The sequence below is a fragment of the Doryrhamphus excisus genome, linkage group LG17 (genome assembly GCF_037039965.1).
Source record: "Doryrhamphus excisus strain RoL-2023G ecotype Guam linkage group LG17, RoL_Dexc_Guam_v1.1, whole genome shotgun sequence".
Taxonomy (NCBI): domain Eukaryota; kingdom Metazoa; phylum Chordata; class Actinopteri; order Syngnathiformes; family Syngnathidae; genus Doryrhamphus; species Doryrhamphus excisus.
Window position 1 is genome coordinate 13399485 of NC_136373.1, and position 19961 is coordinate 13419445.

General features: G+C 44.1%; 2 protein-coding genes across 3 annotated transcripts; both read right to left on the minus strand.

Annotated features, from left to right (window-relative positions):
• Nucleotides 1–439: 439 nt before the first annotated feature.
• LOC131136942 (uncharacterized) lies at nucleotides 440–9278 on the minus strand. Of its 2 annotated transcripts, XM_078798066.1 has the most exons (3): nucleotides 8840–9278; nucleotides 5738–7222; nucleotides 440–1630 (listed from the first exon to the last, which is right to left on the minus strand). In XM_078798066.1, exons 1-3 carry the CDS (start codon nucleotides 8952–8954, stop codon nucleotides 588–590), a joined length of 2643 nt encoding a protein of 880 aa, XP_078654192.1. In that variant the 5' UTR covers nucleotides 8955–9278; the 3' UTR covers nucleotides 440–587. The 2 variants fall into 2 exon arrangements, with proteins under 2 accessions (XP_078654192.1, XP_057940298.2); XM_058084315.2 differs by lacking the exon at nucleotides 440–1630 and having other exon boundaries at nucleotides 1639–7222.
• Nucleotides 9279–11110: 1832 nt separating this feature from the next.
• On the minus strand, nucleotides 11111–19850 carry LOC131136944 (uncharacterized). Its single transcript, XM_058084316.2, has 2 exons — nucleotides 19431–19850; nucleotides 11111–14729 (listed from the first exon to the last, which is right to left on the minus strand). Exons 1-2 carry the CDS (start codon nucleotides 19828–19830, stop codon nucleotides 11647–11649), a joined length of 3483 nt encoding a protein of 1160 aa, XP_057940299.2. The 5' UTR covers nucleotides 19831–19850; the 3' UTR covers nucleotides 11111–11646.
• Between the last annotated feature and the right edge of the window lie 111 nt (nucleotides 19851–19961).

Genomic DNA, 19961 nt, shown 5'->3' on the forward strand with positions numbered 1-19961 from the left:
AATAAACACAACAGGAAGTTGTTAAATCTTCAATTACCTGAATTTTCTATATGCTATTTTTACAATTATGTATTTTTATAATTACTTTTTGACATGAAACATTTTTTGTACATTTCATGCCACTTATTATGAAGACAGATTACGTTGTTTTTATTCTCGGTAATACATGTGCTTTACTGTATGCTGTTGCATTTGTTGCACCAACATCATTATTTTATATGATTAAATACTTAAAACGTTAACATTTCTCCAAGAGGATGACAAGATATTCTATTTCATTGGACAAATTCTGTCACTAGTAAGCCAGGATGTGCTCTCCAAAGCGGAACAATTATAATCTTGCGTTTTGCATTTGAAATACGGCTGAAACGCTTTTAGCTGAGATATAACCGACCTTTGTAAAAAAGAGCAATAAATGTAGTGAAATAGAAAGTGTTTTTCTTTGCAACATCTTTAATGTTTGTCAACAATGAAAAAAAAAAAACTTGATTTTTTGACTGATTTTTCACTTGAAATTCATAATGGACTTACATACGCTATTGGTAAAAACAAAAAAACTATGTGGAATAAAAAAAGTAGAGTTCAGTTCAGTCCTCCATGTCATACTGCATAAAAGGCACCTCTCCGGTGGCGTGTTTAATATAATGCACATGAAGCTGAGACATGTCATCAAAGCCCATGTCGCATTCTAAACACTCCCATTCCCAGTACTTATGATGCGCTCTGTGTTGGTTTTCTTCCAGTTTGCCACTGCCATTATGCTCTAGACCTGCTGTGTCTTTAGGAACTGGATGGCGAGCTGGTGATTCAGACAATTTCGATTTGTGTAAAGGTTCCCCACAATCGGACTCTTCAGAGCGGACAAGCTCTTCATCCTCACATAGATCTCGGGTTTTGTCCTGCTCTGTTTCCTTATTGGTGTGCGGTTCAGGCCCCTCTTTTGGAATAGACGAATCTCCATTTTCTGTGTTGTTTTCATCACTGTCTGCCTTTTTGAGATGTGAGCTGCCAAGCCGCGACATAGAAGTGTGGCTCCTGAGGTGCTCGTTGAGCTGTGGCGGCGTGAGGAAGCGTTTGGGGCAAACGTTGCACTTGTAGTTCCCCAGATGGTCTCTCTGCAGGTGTTTATCGAGCATATCCTCTAGTTTGAACCCTTTGGCGCAGCTGAGACACCAAAAGGGCTTGTCTTTATGGAGCTGTTCGTGAACGTGCCACGAATTGAAGGAACAAAAGCTCTTCTTGCACTGCTCGCACCGGTGCACTTCACGCGACCTGTGGGTTCTCATGTGACCATGTAGTCGGGTTTTCCTGTAGAAGCCCATCCCGCAGATCGTGCAGGCGTACATCCGAGCCATGTCGCCGTGTAAGCTTTTGGCGAAAGAGGAACCTTTTTTATGCAGCTGCATGTGCTTTCGAAAAGACAGAAGATACGCGTAGGTTTTGTCACAGATGTGGCATTTGTGCACCGTCTTCACGGAGGTAGAGCCTTCCGTCAGAGATGAACCGACCCCGTTCCCAGATTCAATCCCCTGGTCCTCACCAGCCTTCTTCACATCTCCTCCAGTCCTCAAGGCCTCCTTGGTTGTCGACTTTGCTCCCAAGTACCTCTGCGGGAACTTCTTCTTGTAGGCTAGAATAAGCAAGAAAAGTCATGATTAAAAAAAAATGGATTTTTAATCAGTATTCTAGAAAGTGCTTTAAAAAAAAGATAGGAAAAAGGTCATTACGCACATTTAGTTGAAGATATCTCTTCGCTCACTGATGATAGATTGCTTTAGTCAGAAGATTTAGAACTCTTAAGAGCGGAGCCAGAAAAATCTTTAGACCATCAAATGTTAAAATAAAGTATGGTAATGTGGCAATATGACAATATGGCATATATTCCTCATTTTTAACAAAGATATAAAAAAGTCACAGTTTAGGATGATAAAATGTGAATTCATTACATGAGCCACTAATTCAGACTACAACAGATCCATTTATTAGATCGTCAGAAACAGCAAGTTAACATATAGTCAAAGGAATGGTCATGAACAGATCCTTTACGGTTACAGATCCTGTCCCAAAAACTAAGAGAGCCGCTGTAAATCAATACAAAAGCCACAATCCTTTTTAGCAACATAGAAATACCATGTAAAAGGGAAAAGGGAAAAAAAGGGGTCATTTTGTACATATTGGTGCTTTACAGGCCTTTTTATCTCTAAACTAACTTGGCACCTCCAGATTTAAAAAGACAACAGAAAAATAAGATGGTGCTTTTCTAATTTTCAAGAGTTAAAAATTTATTCAGACATGCATAAATATATTAAATTCATATAAATGTTTTTTTTTTTAATGCATCTGTTCAGCACGAACGCCTCAATTTTGACTTGGGAATGTTGCCATGATGAATTCTGCCCTCGGCTATCTCTGTGTGGAGTTTGCATGTTCTCCCCGTGCATGCGTGGGTTTTCTCCGGGTACTCCGGTTTCCTCCCACATTCCAAAAACATGCTAGGTTAATTGGCGACTCCAAATTGTCCATAGGTATGAATGTGAGTGTGAATGGTTGTTTGTCTATATGTGCCCTGTGATTGGCTGGCAAACAGTCCAGGGTGTACCCCGCCTCTCGAACCCAAGACAGCTGGGATAGGCACCAGCACCCCCGCGACCCTCGTGAGGAAAAGCGGTAGAAAATGAATGAATGCATGAATGCGAGTGTGAATGGTTGTTTGTCTATATGTGCCCTGTGATTGGCTGTCCACCAGTCCAGGGTGTACCAGGCCTCTCGCCCAAAGACAGCTGGGATAGGCTCCAGCACCCCCGCAACCCTCTTGAGGAAAAGCGGTAGAAAATGAATGAATGTGAGTGTGAATGGTTGTTTGTCTATATGTGCCCTGTGATTGGCTGGCCACCAGTCCAGGGTGTACCCCGCCTCTCGACCCAAGACAGCTGGGATAGGCTCTAGCACCCCTGTGACTTTCGTGAGGATAAGCGGTAGAAAATGAATGAATCAATGTGCCCTGTGATTGGCTGGCGACCAGTCCAGGGTGTACCCCGCCTCTCGGCCCAAGACAGCTGGGATAGGCTCCAGCACCCCCACGACCCTTGTGAGGATAAGCGGTAGAAAAAGAATGAATCAATGAATGTATGAATGTGAGTGTGAATGGTTGTTTGTCTATATGTGCCCTGTGATTTGGCTAGAAACCAGTCCAGGGTGTACCCCGCCTCTTGCCCCAAGACAGCTGGGATAGGCTCCAGCACCCCTGCGACCCTCGTGAGGATAAGCGGTAGAAAATGAATGAATGTTGTCATGGCATATGTTTAAAAGGCAAGGTTGTGTGTAGAATGTTACTCCAGTGTAAAGAAAAGCTTTCAGAGACCAACATTAAGACTAAATATAGTGAAAGTACCAAGTATATTCTTGACAAAAAAAAAGACCCACAAATACCAACAATATTAAGGTTTACATGTAAACAATATCTTATAATAATTTGTGTTACTTTTCTTTTAAAACATGCCGTGTGCATGTTTGGTATAGTGCTGGTGTAAATCAGTTTCTTGACTAAAAAGAGCTCCACATTCAAGACACGTAAAGCCTGAATCTCCAGATGAGACTGGATCAGGGCCACCAATAGACGCCTGGTGTTGCGAGCCACCGAGCGGCGGATTCGAGCAACAACACGCACCGCTTTGACAATGTGGACATTTTCGGTTTGGTAACACGGATGCGGAAAGAAAGGACTTCCCCGCCGGTTTGAGCGACTTTGACGTCAAAGCAGCACTGAGGCGTAAGCGGACCTCGTTGGGCAGTCGAAATCGCACCTGATCGTGCCAGGTGAGGTGTTGCTGCAGCTGATTGTCGGTCCAGAAGGCGTTGCAGCACAGGGTGCAGCAGAAAGGCCGGCTTTTTGCCTTGGTCTTGTGGATTTCTAACTGCCCCTCGGTTTGGAACGCTTTCCCGCATTTGCCGCACTTGTAGAGACATTTGCCCGTGTGCTCGGATAGGCGGGTCAGGGGAAGGGAGATCTCGGCTAAGGCTTCAGGGGCTTGGGCGGCCATTTTATTGTCATCCGTGACAGCAGCGGTGCTGCACTCGAGTTTTGGGATGGAACTCAATTTCTTGTGTTCTTCGCCTGCTGAGAGGTTTTTATTGTCGGCAACATTGTCGGTTACATCCGATGCTTCCGCTGGATTTTTAGGTTGGGCTTTCGTACTCCCTGAGTGGGCTCGCCATTTGTGGGCACGGAGGCCTCTAGGTTTGTAAAAGATTGCGGCGCAGAGGGGACACTGGTATATTTTCGAGGCGGGTTCAAGCCGGCCGACTGATTGGATCGAGGCTCCGCCTCCATGAGCATCTGTATCGTCACCTAAAATCAAACCGTCTGGACATAAGTCCAATCGGGGCTCAGCGTGTGCGCTTATGTGAGGCTGTGGCGGCGGCGTGGACGCGTCCCGTTTAGACGACCGCTCTTTCAGTGACGTCCTATTAGAGTGCCATCTTTTGTGGGAGCCCAGGGCAGAGTTGGACATATATCGCTTCCCACATTCCGAGCACGGAAAGGGAAAGTCTTTCCTTAACTCTTCCTCGCTAAGCTCAGAGGATAATGTTGCTTTAGCTTTAGCTTTGTAACCTTTAGCATGAATTCTTTTATGCAAATTTAAAGCCCCGATAACAGAAAAGCTCCGATCACACTTTTTACACTTGTATTTCAAATTGGCTTTTTCCAAGTGGTGTGTCGTATATGGGCTTTCAATGTGGAGCTCCTCAGGGTCCAGTTCTTGCTTTACAACCGTGCTATGTAGCGAGCTTTCCTTTGACTTCCCATCAATTACATCATTTAGGTTTTCTGTCTTATCATTTGTTGTATGATATTCTTTTTTAATGCAAATCTTTCGGTGAGCCCTCAGAGAAGCCTTGTTTTTGAAATACGTCAGACACACGCCACACTGTAAGTCCCCCTGTGTGGATCTGGGCGGCGAAGGCGATTGCCCGCTCTCATAGCCGTGATACTTCATATGAAACTTGAGGGCCTTTTCCCGGGAGAACAGCTTCCCGCAGTCGGGGCAGCTGTATGTATTCTTTTGCAGCTGCTCTACCTGATGCTGGAAGGACTTAATAGGTGGGGGGAGGTGCTCGTTATGCACAACCTGGTGCCTGAGGAGGCTGGAAAACAGACGGAAAGATCGGTTGCAGAGGTCGCATTTGTGGTTGCCGTTTTCGTGCGTGCGCATGTGCAACGTCATAATGCCTTTGTGACGGAACTTTCGGCCACACACGGGGCACGCCACTTTAAGACTGCAGCGGGAACGCCCACGGTGCAATGGCTGCGCGACCCCGGTCCTTAGTTTCACGTCGACGCACTGACTCGGATTTTGCTTGTGATGCGAGTACGCACCTAAAGACCAAAAACCCTTTCCGCACTGCTCGCAGTGGTAGATCTTGGGGCCTAGGAGGGTTTTCTTTGGATTGTACGCTTTTGGAACAGACAGTTCTGCAGAGCGGTTTGCGTCATTTAGCAAATCCGGCGAGTTAGACGTCGCACAATCTCGACATAGCAATTGCTTTCTGTTGGGCTGATGTAACTGATGAAAGATGTACGCACACGCATGGGAAAAGTACACGCCACAGTTGTCGCACGCGACACTCTCGTCCTCTAATTGCACAACCTGGCTTAATTCCTGCGTCTTATATTCTGTAGCATCACCTGCAGCGTAACTAGCGTCATTGTCACATGTGTAAACTTCCACGGACTGACCTTTCTTGCGTCTCCTCTCACGAAAGTTGTGCCACACTACGTGAGCCCGTAGAGACGCCTCACTAGTAAACCACCGGTAACAATCTGGACAATCAAGTCTTTTTGCCGGCGCTTTGTCTTCGGCTTCCGTCGCTGCTGGGGGGCGCTGCTCCTTGCTGGATTCGAGGTCAACCTGTACAATGTTCAAGCCCAGGTCTGGTTTTGAAACAGGGGGACTGGATCCTCTTGGCTCTTGATCGAGATGAGAGTCTTGGACGGCGTCGTCCTCGGATTCACTGCCACTGATCACCAAGACATTGAAATCCCCGGGTTCATAACTCTCCATATCTTCGTCATTTGCGTCGGGTTCTTCTTCGCCTTTGAGCCGAAGAACATTCTCGGCGTCTGCTTGGTATCGCAATATTCGAGTCTCTTTCTGTTCCCCTTCCTGAGTCATCTGCTGACGCGTGGGTGTATGCGTCGAGGCCGCTCCCGCCCCGTTTGTGTGTTGAAGCCGATGAGAGTGAAACGCGGACGGTCTGGAGAACGTGAGGCCGCAATCGCTACATTCGTACGCCCTCTTCTGCAGCTGGTCCACTTGGTTGAGAAATGACTTCGCCGGGACCTCGTTGCTGTGCACCATGCGGTGGTGTCTGTAGTAGAAGGTTTGAGTCATAAACACTTTTCCGCACACCTCGCACGGGAATCGATTTGGAGATCCTTCGGAGCGGTTTTCATGCCATTTCTCGTGGTTGAACCAGGCAAGATGGCCGTGGAACAGCTTCCTGCATTCCTTACAGTAGAATACATGATTCTTCTGCTTTCTTTTAACTTCTGCAATACAGCACTCGCTGAACTGGCTGAATCGCTGGTGTGTTTTCAAGCCTTGCAAAGAAGAAAAGGATTTACCGCACGGACAATTGATAAGCTTCTCGGGAGCGGCACGAGTCCGTTTCTCAAATGGCTTGGCTTCAAGTCCTGCCTCAGCAGGAGGAATCAATTCATCTGAAATCCTGTTTCGAGGTTTGATTAACTTTTCTTCGTGACAACGTCGGTGTGCATCGAGCGCAGACTGACGGGAATAACTCCGCCCGCAAGACTCACACTGAAAGGACTTTTTCTTCAACTGTTCCAGGTCTTTAAGCAAAGATTTGGACGCTTGTATGTGGGTGCGTTGATGGTTGAGATAGTGTCCCAGCATTGAATAGCTCTTGCCGCATTCAACGCATTCAAAGGTATTCTGCTTCGTCGCCCCGGATATCTGCGGAGTACCCGAGGGTTGGCTATGGTGGTTCTCCATGTGTGAGTGGAATTCACTCAAATCGACAAATGACTGTGAGCACAAATGGCAGTAATTTGTACTTTCCCCATCTTTGTCGGCATCATCCAAATCTTCCACCGGCTCTAAATACATCAAGCAGCTTCCGTCAGGGTGCTGATGGCGGTGCTCCAAGTGGCCTGCCTCCTCGCTGAAGGTTTCTCCGCAATCTTGGCAGGAGAATAGCCCTAGAAATAGAGCACATAATACATATCTTGAAAACCTCTGGATTTTTTTTTTCATTATCATAGTCCTAATGTATTTTAATGTACAACGCTATATGCTGCTTTTTGTATTATAACCTGTAAGTAAATTATTTACCCTCAAAAGGTCCAAAACTTAAAATTGTATGAGCGTAAGCAAAATATTGGAGGGGCGGGGGGGTCATACTGATAAAACCTCTTTTCACACAGATTCTCTCAGCCGCTTTCTGTAATATATTGCTGCAGAAGTCATTCTCGATGACAGTTTTTTTTACATTTAAAGAGATTCTATATTGGAAGCATTAAAGATAAAAAAAAAATAGATTAAAATGAAGTAAAATAAAATTAAAAAATAATATTAAATTATATTAGGAAAACAGGAAGTGGACAATTGTAACAGTAAGTCATGTCAAATGTAAGTCATGTTGCCAGTTTGTATGTTAAAAGTTGAAATTATGTCATTGTATGGTCATATCACCTCGTACTTCGGTACGTGACAATACAATTAAAAAAAATAAAAAAAAAACTTAAACTATATTAGGAAAGCAGGAAGTGAACAAATGTAACAGTTACTGATTGCAAAAGTACCAGATGGATGGGTAGGATTTAATAAGCTTTGCTTCTTCCTACACCTTTTGGACATGTGGAACTGTGAACTGATTATGTGATGCATTCAATTGTAATCTGATGCATGTTCAAATGAAATAAAACCATTACTATTACCATCCATGGTTGTGTGTGTGTGTGTGGTTTTATTGATGTTATCATACAACAGTCGGAAATAGAGCTGTATGAGTCTGACTGGTAAAGAAATTAGCTTATCTAAACTGCATATGCTGATTTAATACTACAGTTTAAATGACATTTTATATATGCAAATATGTGTACAAACACAATACAGGTGGCCCTCTGTTTACGTTCCTTTTTTTTTTAAGAAAACTATGAAAATGTCATTCACGAACACGAGAACACTACACCGGAAGAATAGTACGCGGCTCCTGCGCAGCCGCACTACTCTCTCACTGGGGGTCTATGAACAAGCACTGTAAATGCAGAAAGCAGACTGGCTAGGCTAATGCATGTCGCCGCACACGGTAGGTTCACAGGTGTTCGGAAATCACAAAACTCTAAACACTATACATACAGAACTTCCTCTGAAAGCAATACAAATAACTAGTTTTGTGGTCTTAATATTAACAGGTATAATTGTTGTATTTAGTGTTTTATTACTGCATTTTGTGTCCTTAGTGTGTTCCGTGTAGAGTGAATGTTCGACTTTCACCAAAACGCGATTTGTGTGTCACGGCCAATTACGCAAATTAGATGACATTTTTCATAGCCAAACCTGGCCTGCTAAAGAGAAATACAGTTTATTACTCCAACTCCAACAACAAAGTTTTATTTTATTTATTATTAGAATCCATTGCCAGAAAAAAAGTGTTATTTAAACTATTCCATAAACTAGAACTTTTAGCAGGATTTAATCACACAGTAGTTTATATTCAATGGTGTGCTTTCCAATATTGAACCAGCAAACGTTGCTCCAAGGCCAATGGGTAATGGCCGTTCTTGTCCGTGTTAAAAAGAAAATTTGACATTTACCATCTGCGGTACCCTCAGCCGGTGTCACACCGTCGTTTGAGGATGTGATATCCAAAGCGACTGACTGTTCCTCTGTCGGGACGGCTTCCATCACCTCCGCCGCAGCTTCGTCCATCTTGGCACGGCTCTAGTTGGTTAGCTTGACTGTGGCTAACGTTAGTTCGCAGAGCAGCGCCTATCATAAGTCGTCTACAACAGTAAAGATGCTGGGCAAAACTGTCACGGATGAAAGAGCGTGGGTGATTTTAAAGTCCATTATTCAAATAAATTCAACTTAATGTTTGTCCAAGCACGGTGAAAAAATAGTTAAGTAACGATTAGACTGCTCGTGCATATAACAGAATTAAGGTTCCATCTCTGGGCGGAAGTGAATTCTTCTTCTTCTGTTTTGTTAACGCAGGGGTGCTTGGGATTGATTGGAGTCTGGTAGGGCGCGATTTAAGCCTCCAGTTGTAATTATTCTTGCTTGGTGTTGACGCACTACAAAATAAATAGTAGTTTTCACTGATGTGTAACTAAACACAAGTCAAAATAATGACATAGAAAATCGAAATAACGAGATAAAAATCGAAATTATGAGATAGAAAGTCATAATAATGAGATAGCTTTGTAGAAGAGTCACAGCAGCAACTCTTCTCTCCTGTTCAGACATGGATTGTGAGTACATTGAGGAGTACTTTAAGTATAGCTTTACAAGTGGTGAAATACTTCATTTGCTGGCGAATTCACATGGAATTTTACTAAGCAAACGCACATTGGAAATAATTTTGAGGCATCGAAATAATAAAAGGGATGTGGCTAGCTTGTTAGCCATTTTGCCAAGTGACGAAGACGACTGTGAAAAAGACGGCACATGCGCAGTTGGTATCTCATAACTATAACTCTCATAACTCTCATCGACTTTATCTAAAAATGTTTTTTTTTATCTCGTAATTTCGATTTACCATTGAGATATTTTTGGCGGAAACGGGCTTCCATAAAACACAGTGTATTGTACATTGTGTTTAAACAGGGCTGACTGAGATTAAATCATCTTCATTTTATGCAGATCTGATGAACACATATCTCAAACAGCTGAATATGTGCCATCCTTAAGGTTTTGTTGAATTAAAAAATTACTTACTATGCAGAATTCCAGAATTCTTACACATCCATCCATTTTCTGTACTGCTTTCCCTCATTAGGGTCACAACTGAGCTGGAGCCTATCCCAGCTGTATATATGAGTGAGAGGCAAGGTACATTCAGGACTGGCGGCCAGTCAATATAGAGTCCCAATTGGCCTAAAATGTATTTTTTTTATGTGGGAGGAAGTTGGAGAAAACCTAAGAACATTCTAAACCGTCTTCTTGTGCAACACAGCATCCCATGTTTTGTTTTAGCCCACAAGTGCCAAACACAAGGCCCAGCGGCCCGCAAAAGCCTGTGTCAACAACGCACTTCATCTTTTTCCTCCTAAATGTATTTGTTCTTTCATTTTGACAGAAATACTGTACTGCACACTGTTAGTCAAAACCAGTGGTGGGCAAATATTTTGAAAAAAATAAATTCTTATAATTTTCCTTAAATTATTTGTCAAATTTGATCTGTAAAAGTATTATACTATCAGCTGTGTGTTCTCATGTCCCTTTTTTCAGGAGCACATTAAACATCAGACCACATCAAACTATGTTATTTAATTTTAGTTTTGTTTGTTTTTTTTTTTTACTAAATAAGACACCCGACTTAGTCATGTTGCCAGTTTGTATCTTAAAAGTAATACTTAGAAAGCAACTGGCGTGCTGGATTCAAACACTTGGTGGGCCTATGTGGCCCCCGGGCCATAGTTTGTCCACCCCTGCTCTAAATTCACATTTTTTTTCACTCAGCATTTTTATCACAAATACTTGCATTGGCATGCTCACTTGTCTTTCCATAGAAAGTTATCCATCATTTTGATATAGTAAAATATAATCAAATGCATGGGCAATTGTGTAATGATATGAGTTCAACACCCCTGATTTAACCAAATATGGAGACATCACAGGAAGACTATGTTGCATGCAAAAACAAAGACGTCTTTGTAGCAGGTCACGTTTTCCTCTCTTTAATCTTGTGGTATTACGTTTGGCTCAGTTAATACGCTTCACTTTTTAAGGAATATCTGAGTAGCTGTTTTTTTCCAGATGGTGAATGGATGTCTTGCTCCTTGTATTAAGTTACTCGTAAAAAGTGTACATAAAAAAAAAAGCCCCTTGTTAGGAGTTCATATTCTGACAATGTGTTAACATCCTTTGTTTTCTCAACTCCCCATGAGAACTTTATTGATAATAACGACTGCGTCATACAAGTAGTTTCAAACATGGTAGATGCAACGGTTGTCATGTTTTTCAGTGCACGTGGAGGACAGTCGTTCTGAGGAGTGAGGTCATTGTTCAGTCAAACTAAGTACAAACTAAGCCTAGTAGGATACCAACATAGCCGACATGCAGACTTTACTCATTAAAAAAAAGGCACACTGTATACTGTACAAGGAACAAACAGCTGAAGACATATGAAAAAACAAACAAACATTTAAGTTAAAAACTGTCTAAATCTAAACATCATTGGCAGTAAATGAAAGTTGAAATTGCTTATTGAAATGCAATTTACAGAGTGACACTACATATAAGCCAAACCAACAGTATATGTAGTTTAATTTGAGTGACATAAAATAAATGTGTAGTTTAATTCAAGTTTTTTTCAATTCCAATGCCCATTCAAAATGCACAAGCAGGAGTCGAGTCAGAATAAAAAAAAATGCAAAAAAATAAAAATAAAAGGAAAAAGTCAAATCTCTCCTTGTGCATGTTGCAAGTAATGCATTTGTAGATCGAGCTCCCGCGGAAGAGAGCAGCCGCATATCATGCACTGCAAAAGTCGGTCGGGGGCAAAAGGCAAACGTGAAACTCCAACTTTATGAGCTTCGGTCTGTGAGGAGAGCTGAGGTAGGGGCAGCGTTTGTGGCAAGGGTGGTCTCTCCGTCATGACGGCCTGCGGGGTGAAGAAAATATTCGGGTGCGGTGGTCTCTGCAGCGCGCTGACCGCGACGGCGTGAAGAGGGTGAGCGCCGGACAAAGCCAGCGCGGAGAGCGGGGTGAGCGGTGGTGAGAAAAAGGGCGTGGGTTGGTTGAGGATGATCTGACTGCCGGTGACGGCCAAAGTTTGCTGCTGCAGCTCCTGTGTGCCCCTTGGTTGGAGCTGCCCGGCGAGAAGTGCGGAATTATTTTGGAAGCCCCAGACTGCAGCGCCGATGCCCTGGCCGAAGGGATGGATCGAGATGGGAAGTTGCTGTGTGGCGGTCTGATTCTGCACGTTAGTCCAGGCTGCCTGGTTCTCTGGTGAATTAATTTTACCCGAAATCCCCAGTGGACCTTGAATGTCCCACAAAGCGCCAACTACTCCTTGAGAAACGGGAATGGATAGCGGCACGGGGGTGCTTTGGTCTATTGGTCCACCTGCTGAGGCTCTCTGCTTTTGGGATTCCACATTCATCTGGGACGTTTCGGGCTTGCTAACAGTCAACGATATTGCTTGCGCGGGTTTCTCCTGCGTTTGCGTCGACACCAGCGCTCCGGACCATCTCGGCGACTGGAGATCTTGACCGAGAAGAGGAGGTCGAACACTCCAGAGGACTGCGCCATCCATGAAGGATGACGGCCCGGCAGACTCGCGTTGCAAAGAACCGTAGGAAGTAGTAGCTGCGGGTCCGGGCTGCTCGGCCAGGCTGGATATTTGAGGAGATCTCTCCACTTGCGGGCGCCGTGACGACTGCACGGGCGTCACCTCTTCGCCGTCCACTTTCCATTTCACTGGTGTCCGATGTACGTCGGAAACCTTCCGTATCCTCGCTTGCGATTCCTCGCGCGAGGACATCATGGAAGAATGCGACATCGGGTCCATCTCTCTATGCAGGTCAGCGTCAAGAGGAGGCCCCCCTAACAGTCTAGACATACCCCATGTTGGCCTCCCCCCTCTGCCGCCCCTGCCTCTCACCCTTGCGGCAGCATTGAACGAATGACCCTGACTCTGCCGCTTACGAGAGTGGATCTTCTGGTGCACAAGCAAACTGCTCAACCAGGAAAAGGATTTGTTGCACTCGCCGCAGTGATGAGGCCGCTCCCCCGTGTGCGTGTTCATGTGATCTCGGAGCAGATACGCCAACCCGAAACTCTTCTCGCAGAGGTGACATTTATGAGGCTTCTCGCCGTTGTGCGAGAGCATGTGATGCTGCAGTTGCAGCTCGTCGCTGTAGCCTTTGCGGCAACTGGTGCAGCGGAAGGGTTTTTCCTGATGCAGCTTCTGGTGGGTTCTCATGTTCTGCAAGAAGGCAAAGTCCTTCCCGCAGTCGGGGCATTTGTGCGGCTTCTTTCCCGAGTGGATGATGAGATGCTGCTGCAAGTAGCTGCCGAAGCGGAAGCCTTTGCCGCACACTTTACACTGGTACGGCTTATCCTTGGAATGTATGCGCATGTGCAAGTCTAATACCGAGCGATGGCGGAATGTTTTCCCGCACTCGGAGCACTTGTACGGCCTAATCGCTAAGCCTTCGTTTGAGAATTTCGCCAGTGTATTTTCACCTATTCGAGGCTTGGATTCTTTCGGGGTGACGGCTGCCATTTTGTCGGAATCTTGTGCTACATACTTATGGGCTTTCAATATGTGTAAGCGTAAACTTATCTCATCGCGATAAGTACACGGGCAGTGTGGACACGTGTGCCCTTTGTCCCAAACCTTTTTAACCTCTGGGGGCGGCTGTGTGCTTCTCTCCAGTGTCTCATACTCCATCTCATGAATAAGCATGTGGGCTCTCAGGTTGGCGGGAGTGCTGCACGTCTGGGGACAAAGAGGACAGTTAAAAGTGCGTTTTGGTTCTTCAGTCTGGTGTGCGTTGTCTTTCCTCGGTGCGGACACAGCGGTCTGCTTGGCGGGCTGCTCGCTCGCCGGAAGCGTGTCGGGTTGATGCAGCCTGTGCTGGCGACAGTGTGCCTTCATATTCTGAGCAAAAGCAAATTTTTTACCACATTCGGGGCAGCCGAACGCCTTCTCGCCCGTGTGCAGATACTGATGCTGTTGAAAGAGACTGCTGTACTTGAAAGTCTTACCACAAATGTTGCACAGGTGAGAGGCTTGCTTGCTAGTGTGCTTGCGACGGTGGTCTTCCATGATGGAGTGGTATTTAAAAACCATGCCGCACTCGGGACATTCGAACGGTTTAATGTCCGGGTGACGCCGTTGGTGGACGCGCATGATTCTGTAGTCGGCGAAGGTTTGACCGCACACCTCGCATTTCACGCTGTCCTCCTTGGAGTGGTTCAATATGTGCTTGGTGACGGATAATCTGTACTGGAACTCTTGGCGGCACACCGTGCAGCGGTAAGGCTTGTCGTCGGAAACGATGCATTTGTGGGACCGCAGCTTTCGCACCGAAGAGAAAGTCTTCTCACATTCGGCGCACTCATAACTACATTTCTCCTCATACTTGGCCTCCTCCTTCTCCTCGTGTTCATGTCTGTGTTTGATGAGGCTCCGGCGGTCGCTGAAGGAAACGCCGCATTCTTTACAGGTGAGCGGCACGAGCTCGTCCTTGTGAGCGTGATAGTGACGGTGAAGATAGAACGTCTCACGGCGGGTGAAGCACTTTCCACACTCTTTGCACTCAAAACGAGACTTTTTTGGCTTGGATGTTAAATCGGCATCCTGGCGTTTGTCAGCCATGTCGTGGTCTTCAACCATTTCCAAATCCACATCTTCCACTTGGGTTTCTCTTGGCTCCTTCACGAAGCTTGGTTGATCAACACGGGAATTTTCCTTCTGGTGAATTTCCTGTGCAGCTTCATCCGATGTTTCTGGTAGCACACTCTGTGTAGTCTCTAAAAACAATATTGACATAGAGAATATTTATATACAGAGTGACAAAATGCAAAACAATCAATACTTGAGATATATATCAGGGCTCTACATTAAAAACAAAAATGACTTGCCCATAGGGAATCCTTAAGGTGAGAACTACTTGCCCGAACTTGCCCCATGTAAAATGAAAAGACTGCCATAATGATATCATCTCATTTTTAGTAAGCAGTGATATTTAAGTTGTGCACCACAATGAAACATTATTGAATAGACACATTTGTGTACTAGTAAAGTGTTTTTAATCCAGAAAAAATGCTCAATGGTCAAACAATAATTTGTGAAGCAAAGGTGAGAAAAATACACAGAGAAATGGAAGCGCTAGATTTTGTAGCTTGTGCAAAATCAGCACTTGGTATTGGATCTAATGGGTGGTGTTTCATTGTGACCACTTCAAATTGTCACAGCAATGTGATTCACTCACCTGTGCCATCATTAATAAAATACTTCTTTAGGAGGCACTGGTTCATCACTTTTTGCTGTTTTCCTTCACAAGTTGTTGAAGAATTAGACCATGTTGGCAGGGACGCCATGATAGATGTTTTCCTAGTCAAACCATTACTGATTGGTTGATCGCAAACAAGAACGGGTGTGGGTAAAACGTGGACTGTGGACTGCGGACCGCGGTCTAAATAAACAATTCTGATTGGTCCATTTCAAGATTTGCAAGGATTGCTTTGCAAATTACCACCGGAATTACACAGTCCGTGTTTTACCAACACCCAACAAGAACCGCTTTAAAAAAAAAAACTCTTTGCAGTATGGAATGCCAAAGTGCACTTGCCCGACGGGAATATCACTGATTGAATTTACTTGCCCCAATTTTGTTTTAACTTGCCCCGGGCCATCGGTACATCGTTATTGTCGAGTCCTGTATATGACAGGGTTTCCCCTCACATTTTTGTGAAACAGTTGTGGTGGGCTGCATGAATGGGCGGATTGCCCTCATTTTTATGACTTATTAAACTTGTTTTCTTAACTTTGAACCGAGAAGTAGGGCTGGGCAATAAGGACATGACGATATGTTAGAAAAAAAAACTGTAAAGCCGAGGATGCAGAGCCACCGCAAACATCTTTGAGAGCTCAATTCCAAATGAACAAACCTCATTATTATCGCTTTAGCATTGTTTAACATGCGAGTACAACATTGTAACTACATTTAGAGGTCAGAAAAGCATGGTAGGTCCCCTTTAAGAGCTGATATCAGGCAACTCCCACAGTTTTGATAACCAAAATCACTTAAGTTCTTACATAAATAGCTATAGCATTGTACTGCCAAAAAATGCAACCCGTATTAGCACACACATGCGGACAGTTCAGTTTCAAAAATGTAAAAAACTGTAACAAAACTGACACCAGATCGTGTTTTATAAACAGGCAGGAAGTCTTCAGCACTGTTTCCCCTAATTACCGTATTTTCTGGACTATAAGTCGCTCCGGAGTATAAGTCGCACAAGGACAAAAATGCATAATTAGGTAGAAAAAACCATAGATAAGTCGTACTGGAGTATAAGTCGCATTTTTTGCGGGTAATTTATTTATTTAACTACTTGACCAAAACAGACATTACGTCCTCTTGGAAGTCAAGTTGTAACAATAAAAGAATAGGCTGAATATGTGTAAGATATGCTAACACAATGCTTATTCAGCTACACAAAAAATAAACATGGACATAAAGGTGTCCAGTGTTTATGTAACATAAACACTTTTTTCATTTATAAGTCGCTCTGGAGTATAAGTCGCAGGAACAGCCAACCTATGAAAAAAAGTGCAACTTATAGTCCGGAAAATATAATGCAAATAATAATAATAATAATGAAAATAAAATAATGACCTTCAAAGTAACTGCACTGCATTTGCGTGCTTATCACTTCTCACTCGCGACGCTCACTTGCTGCACTGTGTGTACGCACTCTCGAGCCCCCCCCGGACAAAAAACAGTGAATGACTGACAGAAGGGTTCACTCACTCTGTTCATTCAGCTATAGAACCAACACGCCCATGTGCACAGAGTGAACCCTCTTGTCATGTTTGTTTGGTCGAGACAAAGGAGGAACACAAACATGCCTACACATGTCAATATACAGAGGCCGGCAAAATTATCCAAGTTTGTTTTTATTTAACACGCAATTGATTGATTGATTGATTATCGTGACAGGTCGTAAAATACTTTTGGGGAAGCTGGCATTTTTTTTTCTTCAAATTTGTTTTAAATATGATACGGCTTTAAAAAAATGCATGAAAATTAATATTGCTGCCAATCACAGACCCGCCAACCTTAAAGAAATGTTATAAGTACTCTCTGTTTCCTTCCACCCACCTCCAAATCTCAAAAATGTAAGGATTTAAATTAAGCCTCGGCGATAAACTGAAAATTTACCTATGTAATTTTGCCCATGTTGGTAAATTTGGTGTTTTAATAAAAAATAAGGGCGACACAGTGGACGAGTGGTTAGCGCGCAGACCTCACAGCTAGGAGATCATGGTTCAATCCCACCCTCGGCCATCTCTGTGTGGTGTTTGCATGTTCTCCCCGTGCATGCGTGGGTTTTCTCCGGGTACTCCAGTTTTCCTCCCACATTCCAAAAACATGCTAGGTTAATTGGCGACTCCAAATTGTCCATAGGTATGAATGTGAGTGTGAATGGTTGTTTGTCTATATGTGCCCTGTGATTGGCTGGCCACCAGTCCAGGGTGTACCCTTCCTCTTGCCCGAAGACAGCTGGGATAGGCTCCAGCAACCCCGCGACCCTCGTGAGGAAAAGAGGTAGAAAATGAATGAATGAATAAAAAATAAAATAAAATGCACATAGCTGGTATGCTATCTTCATTGCTCTATAAAATGAGGTACTGTATGTGTAGTCACGTGACTCCGCCCATCCAGTCTGAACAAAAAGGGAAACGACGATGAGGAAAGGGTTGAAATGAAGAAGCGGCTGCATATCGCAAGCATTTCACTCACATGTGCACCTTGGAAATAGTAGAAAAAATTAAAATGTGAATTTTTTTTTTGCTCCTGAAATAAGTCCATACAAAGTAAATGAAATTGGGGTAACATTTTGGCACATCTGTATATAGATCTAAAAGTCTCCTGCAACTTTTCTTGGTTCACAGACAACTTGCATTGGTTGGCATCTCAGCTGTAGAAGCTGCTCTCGCTGACGTAGCTAACTAGCTATGTTATGAGTTGGATACTGGGGCGCTGTGGGAAAGATGACTTCTCTCTGTGACGTATAATCATGCTCTCTGACTCGCGCTAAAAATACTCTTTCCCCCTGTTTTGATGTATATTATGCCTTAAAAAAAACAAACATCATGCTCAATTATGCAAAATTTACACTTCACAAATAAAGAACAAGATAATAAAAACATAAAAGAGACTCTCTACAGGAAATCATGATTAGTTGGTAGCAGTTCACATGGCTACAAGAGCATGTGAATTTTTATTGGAATTTTTATTTGGTTTTTCTCGTTTGAGAAAAACGAGAAAGTCGCTATATTTCTAAATGGTATAATTATTCATTCATTAATTTTCTACCGCTTATCCTCATGAGGGTCATCGGGAGTGTGCTGGAGCCTATCCCAGCTGCCTTCGGGTGAGAGAGGTGGGGTACACCCTGGACTGGTGGCCAGCCAATCACAGGGCACATATAGACAAACAACCATTCACACTCACATTCATACCTATGGACAATTTGGAGTCACCAATTAACCTAGCATGTTTTTGGAATGTGGGATGAAACCGGAGTACCCGGAGAAAACCCACACATGCACGGGGAGAACACGCTAACTCCACACAGAGATGGCTGAGGGGGGAATCGAACTCGGGTCTCCTAGCTGTGAGGCCTACACGTTAACCACCCCACCACCATGCAGCCGGTATTATTCATTCATTCATTCATTCATTTTCTACCGCTTTTCCTCACGAGGGTCGCGCAGGTGCTGGAGCCTATCCCAGCTGTCTTCCGGCAACAGGCGGGGTACACCCTGGACTGGTGGCCAGCCAATCACAGGGCACATATAGACAAACAACCATTCACACTCACATTCATACCTATGGACAATTTGGAGTCGCCAATTAACCTAGCATGTTTTTGGAATGTGGGAGGAAACCGGAGTACCCGGAGAAAACCCAAACATGCACGGGGAGAACATGCAAACTCCACACAGAGATGGCTGAGGGGGGAATCGAACTCGGGTATTATTATTATTGTAAAAAACTACCTGACATGGTTGTGGTAGGTTGGGCGAGACGGAGTTGACTGAAACTGAAACTGTTGAAATTCAACAATATGCATACCCAAGAGAACTGAAGTGTATTTAAGTGTCAATGCGTGTACAGAAAATGAGTACATGTTGGCAGGTCTGCCATCGTTCACCAATTTCAGGACCTATTAATAATGACATGATTTTGTGGACTTAAAAACTACTGTCTTAAGCATAAAGCTGATGTAGTTTCAAAACATGACTGGTTAAAAGTGACTTGAGCGATATTTGAGAAGTTGACATTTTTTGTCATAAGCAGTCAATGTGTGAGTGAATTTGAATTGAGCTCTTAAGGGTTAAAATAGACTGGACATGGAGGTAAAGTAGCAGTTTTGATTACCCGGGAGAATAAAGCTAACAGTAAAATACAGTAGTGAGTAATAACGCCGTTAGCTTACCATTATTGTTTTCCTCCTTGTGGGAGTGAGACTCTTCGCAGTCGTCGTCTTCTGTCTCGGAAAAGTCGAAAGGCCGCTGCTCCCCTCCTGGAGACTCGGCCATTTTTGGTTCCGACGCTCCGTCTTCCAGTGAATTACATGTTTGGTCGCCTTTAGCCCCGGGTTCACTAACCTCAGAATGGCTGGGAAAGGAAGCGCTGTCGTTTCCAACATTGGCACTGTGTTGGGTATACTGGCTCAGCTCGGGTTTATTAAAAGTCCTTTCTTCCGTCTGGGCTGAGTTTCCTTCCTGCCCCACCGCGTCTAACCTGCTCCCAGATGTGTGGACATCCTCCGCCGGGGAGTTATGTCGTTCTGGAGACTCTGGTGGGGATATGGCGGCCATATTTCCCCCACGCATCCCTCGTCTCTAGCATGTTGGCCAAGCGCAAAATGGAAATGTGATTTCCGCTTGTGATTTTCAAAATAAAACCCATTTACTGCACTCTTACCGTCACCACTATCAGTCAGTTTTATTTCGACAGCACCAAC